General features: G+C 52.8%; 1 protein-coding gene across 2 annotated transcripts in view; it reads right to left on the bottom strand.

Annotated features, from left to right (window-relative positions):
- Positions 1–486: 486 nt before the first annotated feature.
- LOC118226405 (transcription initiation factor TFIID subunit 4-like) overlaps positions 487–6,000 on the bottom strand; it is a 35,543-nt gene continuing 30,029 nt past the window's right edge. For both annotated transcript variants that reach the window (XM_035415997.1, XM_035415996.1), the window contains 2 exons: positions 940–1,117; positions 487–753 (listed from right to left, as the gene is read on the bottom strand). In XM_035415997.1, coding sequence (XP_035271888.1) covers positions 965–1,117 — 153 coding nt within the window. In that variant the 3' untranslated portion in view covers positions 487–753; positions 940–964. The remainder of the gene's footprint in view (positions 754–939; positions 1,118–6,000) is intronic.

Here is a 6,000-nt window from a genome sequence, read left to right as displayed (position 1 = left end):
TCTAGTCCACACATCCTCAACTATAATTTGTTGCAACTGCACAGAACGTGTCACGATGGGCAGTTTAAGTCTGTACAAACAGGTCCTATCGTTGGCAGAAAAAGAACACTTCCAGCTCAAACAACATCCATTGCCATTTTCACTTTTTAAATTTTAAATCAGAGGCAAAATTCAACCGTGCTCAGTACAGTAAACTCCGCTTCGTGCCCCCCCCCCCCCCTACACCCCCATTCACACCGATTCAAACGAAAGTGTGATGCAAAGGGGGCACTGTACCTGTGCCCATCTAGTAAGCACTGCACTCTCCTGTCTTCTAACAAGGGCAAAAGGTCAAAGGTCAAAGGCAAAGGTTCAGCTGAGCTGCAAAAGTGCAGGTGGTTTTTCCACAGGGTGTGTGTGGTGGTGGTTTTTACACAGCACGTGTGGTGGTGGTTTTTACACAGCGCGTGTGGTGTTGGTTTTTCCACAGGGTGTGTGTGGCAGTGGTTTTTCCACAGGGTGTGTGTGGTGGTGGTTTTTCCACAGGGTGTGTGTGGTGGTGGTTTTTACACAGCGCGTGTGGTGGTGGTGTGGCGGTGGTTTTGTTGAGGGGACGGTGATTGTCTGAGGCTTTGAGGGTTGATGTTGTGAGGCTGTCTGGACAAGAACCCTCACATGGTGCATGTGTGTGTGTGTGTATATGTATGCTTGTGTACGTGTGTGAGCGTGTGTATATGTATATATGTATGTGTATGTATGCGTGTGTGTGTGTGTCTATGTATGCGTGCGTGTGTGTGTATGTGTGTGTATGTACGTGTGTATGCATGGGTGCGTGTGTGTGTGTGTGCGCGCGTGCGTGTGTGCGCGTGTGTAGATGTATGCGTGTATGTATGGGTGCGTGTGTGCATGTATGTGTGTATGTATGGGGGTGTGTGTGTGTGCACGTGTATGCGTGTGTATGTGTGTGTGTGTGTGTGTGTGTGCACTACCGCAGCAGGGCCCGGTACAGGCTGAGCGTGTGCCTCAGCGTGGGGTCCTGCTCCATGCAGAAGAGCAGGTCCCTCAAACCCACGCGCGTGACCCTCAGAACTGAGCCCTGCTTCACAACCGCAGGGGAGGAGCCCAGAGCGCCCGTCACCTGGGGGGGGGGGGGGGGGGCGAGAGAGAGAGAGGGAGAGGGAGGCAGAGGGGGGGGGGAGAGAGAAATCAGACAACAAATTCATGCACAGTAAACGTCCCGTCCCGTGCATTATTCATTAAAATATTTAAATCCGGAATACAAGAGTCGTCCTGACGGAAATGAGTTTGAACGCTGGAATGGAATGAGCACAAACCAGAAGGGTGCTTTGAAATGTATGACATCGTGTTCCCGGCCGGAATGCTCGGAATCATGCATGGTAGGACTACAGTATGCATCTGTGACCCTACACTAAATAACCCAACATAACATGTTAACTACTGTCAAACTACTTCTTATCCCTTAACTTTGCACATTCAGAATCGAGCACTTTCAGCATTATTTATTGAGAGATTTCACCATCTACGCCGCAATAAAAAGAACTAAACGGTGAACAGGGCAGCAAACCCTGCTGGCGATGGAAAAGCACAAAGTGGTAAAGGTGTGCTTTGCTACTACACCGCTGCTTTATCCTAGTCCTTCCGCCAAACGTATTGAAGAAGGTACCATCTGGGCTACAAGCCAGGCCCCCTCCGGCCCCCACCCCCAACCCCAACCCCAACCCAAACCTCAAGACAAGACTGCTGGAGGGGTAAACTTCACAAATTCACTTTTTAAATTTTTTTTATTTTTTAGAAACTTCATCAAGGTTGAGTCACCGTTTGTGACGCATGTGCGTTCAGCGATGTGACAGATTTCCCTACTGAGAACTCCAGGAAGTGTCACTGAAAAAAAAAAAAAAAACTCAAAAACAAAAAAAGGTGAAGTAGCGGCAGGTAATTGCAGGCCACAGCACAACGTATCCTGCACAGCTTCTCGGGGGGGGGGGGGGGGGTTGGTTGGGGGGCCAAAAGGTGGCATCAACCAAATAGACCCACAGCCTGCTCTAAACTACCAGCACCGGTCCCACATGTTTGGGGTGACCCTACACGGACGGACGGACGGATTCCTCCCCCCCCCACCCCAAGCCCCCATCCCAAACACGGTGTGCGGAGATGAGCCCCTCATCCACACACAGGCCTGGTGTACGTATGGCGCAGGCCCCTGAAGGGACAGCCCTGCAGGAGAAGAGCCCAACACGAGCATTCTTATTTAAAGCACAGCACCATTGCACCTTTTCAGGCACCATTTGTGCAGATTGGGGGAGGTGAGGGGGTGTGGGTGGGGGGGGTGGGGGTGGGAGGAGCCTCTGGCTGCAGACACAGAGTGAGCGGTTATGGAGGAGGGGGATGGGGAGGGGGGGGGGCTTCTCTTCCTCTCTAACCCCACCTCTCTCCCCCAACAGCTGCACCCTCCCAATCTGAGGCTTGGCCTGAAGCACTTTGCAGAAAGCATATTCTAGCCTTGAGAGAAAAAGAGGAGGGGAAGGAGGGGGGGGGGAGAAAGAGAAAAAAAAACTTCAGGCACAAACGCTGCAAGGCCATCTGGGTAATCTTGTTCAAAGGCTTTGGGTAATATCTGCCATTTATATAGGCAAAAACTAGCACTTAATTTCCATACCTACCAGCCTAAAGGAGATGAAATTAAATAAACCAAGAATTAGAAACTAATTAAACTAAACTAATACAGAGTATTCCACATTTATGTGCTTTTGTTCTATTCTGAACTTCATTCCCCCGCCAGTGAACATTATTATTGACATAAACGGTGTAGAGGTTTAAAGAAAACAAATTAGTTGCTGGTTAAGACCGATAACTGAAAACATACAACAAAAAAAAAAAGTTAAGCGCAATAAAAGAACGCACGCTGTCCGTGTGTACATTAGCGTAGCGTACGCGGGCCTACATCGCACAGCTACTCTTCTCCAGCGGCCGAACTTGGCTTAAAACCACATCACTGCAATAGGAGAATATGGGGAGAGGGGGGGCGGGGGGGGGGGGGGGGCGGCGAGCGTTCAAACAGACACTCCACCATCACGGCTCACACGAGGCATTAGGCAACGGATGCCCCAATTAAGGAAACACAAAAAGGACAAAATAACCGACTTCCTCCGGCTCCTGAGGACATGTACTCCGCGCGCACGCGCACGCACGCACGCACGCACGCACGCACGCACGCACGCACGCACGCACACAAGACCGTGCGGTTGGCGGTCTCGCCAGTAACGGCACCGTCTTTCCCGCCAGTTTAACCTTCAGCACGCCGGGTCATTCAGAGGGCAAGCGGGGCTTCGAACTCCGCTTAGGGTGCGCATCAGTACCTGGAGCCGCGCGCGACGTACGCGCATTTAACAAAAACCCCGATATTCTACAGCCCCGCCGCAAACAGAGAGAGGAGAGAGCGCAGCAGCGTATGCGCATGAAACAAAACCCCGATATTCTACAGCCCCGTCGCAAACAGAGAGAGGAGAGCGCGCAGCAGCGTATGCGCATGAAACAAAACCCCGATATTCTACAGCCCCGCCGCAAACAGAGAGAGGAGAGAGCGCAGCAGCGTATGCGCATGAAACAAAACCCCAATATTCTACAGGCCTGTCGCACACAGAGAGAGGAGAGAGCGCAGCAGCGTATGCGCATGAAACAAAACCCCGATATTCTACAGCCCTGTCGCAAACAGAGAGAGGAGAGAGCGCAGCAGCGTATGCGCATGAAACAAAACCCCGATATTCTACAGCCCCGCCGCAAACAGAGAGAGGAGAGAGCGCAGCAGCGTATGCGCATGAAACAAAACCCCGATATTCTACAGCCCCGCCGCAAACAGAGAGAGGAGAGCCCGGGGGGGGGCGTGGTGCGAGGGGGGGGGCACTGCGACACAGGAACTCCTCAATGGGGATTAGGGACACTCGGATACGCCCAGTGCCTTATTACACCCCCTGAGGAGGGGAAGGTGGGGGGGGGGGGGTTCACTATCTAATGATAACCTAACCTAACACCCCCCCCCCCCCTCGCCTTTCGAAGAACAGAGGTGGGGGCCTCACCCCCGGTGAGGATAAATTCGCTATCTCAATCCCAGTCCATTATCTGAACGCTGTTTCCATCTGCCACTGAGTTTAAAGGCAACCGTAATGCTGTACTGATGAAAGAAAGAAAAAATAAATGGGGGGAAAAAAACAAGAAGATAGTTTTAAAAAAAAAATAATAAAAAACTGGTTGGGACTGACCAGCGTGGGGGTTTTGAGTTTGACTAATGTTTTCAAGACCAGGTTCTGGAGACACACTTTAGGCTTGATGAAGACTCTTCCCAATTTGCTGCAAGAAAAAAAAAACAAAACAAAAAAAAAAACTAAGCCTGTTCTCCACAAATGGACAAACAGCAGGGGCGGTTTACAGATTTGGAGCCATTACAGCAAACGCTTCGGCTGAAAGAGAACCTGCCTCATCCTCAGGCTTCATCACCTCACCCCCCCAGGCTGCTCCACCTCGCTGCCACAAGTGCAGGGCCAAACTACCGTAAAACACAACTCGTTAAAAACAACCCGTGTCTCATTCAGGCTCCATTCCAGCATCAAAGTCCAGAGAGAGGAGCAGCAACATTTTTGGGTGTACTCACCCCCCCCGCCCCCCCACCTCCTCAGGCCCCCTTTTAGATTTAGAAAGAATCCCAGAAGAGAAAAATCAGCTGATGCACCAATGATGGCTCCACCACCACACCGCAGTCTCACAACACCGCAAATAGTAGCTTTTGCACAAAGCATTTCGGGCAGTTTCAACCCAGCACCGGGGGGGAGGGGGGGTATACATTTATATTATCTAAGGTTATCAATCAAACAAAAAACGGTTTGTCATTCGTAAGACGCCCCATGCCGACGTACGACCCCCACCCCCCCATGTCTGCGTACGGCGCATCAGATGTGCGAAATCGACGCCCCCCCCCATCCTCACGATTCAGCCTCGCACCACAAATATTTGCTCCAATAACCCCCGCGCCGGATTGGTGAGCACAGAAGCTGCCGCCGACCAACTGGAATGAGTCTCTGGGCCAGCTAACGATGTGTGACAGCAGTGCCCTCCGGAGAAACGGGGGGGGACTATTCGTTCTGCACCGCGCAGCGCTCTGTCTCTCTCTCTCCCTCTCTCTCCCCCTCTCCCTCCCTCCGTCCGTCTCCCTCTCTCTCTCTTCTTCCATTATCCGCAATTAAATCCTTGGGCTATGGCTTTTATTCTAAAAGGTACCCTGGCTCGGGACTGGCATCTGGTATCAGTCTCTGCGGCTCGTGTTGGGAAGGAAGGCAGGCCGAGGCGGGGGGGGGGTCCGTGTGCAGGACCAGGAGCCACGAGGGCTTACAGGAGGAGTCACCAGCACCTCCTTCTGAATAGATAACCAATAACACCGTACCAATCGGACATGCTTAAAAGTCAACACACACAAAACATGCACGCGCACATGCACACGTACGCACATGCACACACACTCGAGCACACACACACACACACACACACACACACAGTATATGAAACAAGGCCTCATCAGAGCGGGCTCTGAACACAAGGTGCCCCCAGAATCCGGCCGTTTCCGCGGTGAGTGGCGGTGCGCTCCGGCGAGGGACAGAAACCCACTCCGCCATTTTGCGTGGAGAGCAAAGGGCAGAGGATGAGGATGAAGACGAGGACCACATCCCCCCCACCACCGCCTCCCTGTTATGAGTTTGCCTTTTTACCTTCCCCTCCTTCCCTCTAAGGCTGAGAAACTTCACCCAGGTGAGAAGGGCACTGACGCCGCGTTGTGGTTGGGGGGGGGGAGGGGGGCGATGGGGGGGGGTTCACCCGCGTCACGTGATCGCCCCCGGCCCCCGCGGCTGGGGGGGGGGCTGCTCGACGGCGCAGCTGCCAGCTCAGAGTTGAAAAGGAGGTCAGTTCAACAGGATGCGCGGGAGGGGCCCGGGGCCACGTTCTAAATGAAACGCG

This window comes from Anguilla anguilla, chromosome 4 (genome assembly GCF_013347855.1).
Source record: "Anguilla anguilla isolate fAngAng1 chromosome 4, fAngAng1.pri, whole genome shotgun sequence".
Taxonomy (NCBI): domain Eukaryota; kingdom Metazoa; phylum Chordata; class Actinopteri; order Anguilliformes; family Anguillidae; genus Anguilla; species Anguilla anguilla.
This window is presented reverse-complemented; position numbering and strand designations above follow the sequence as displayed.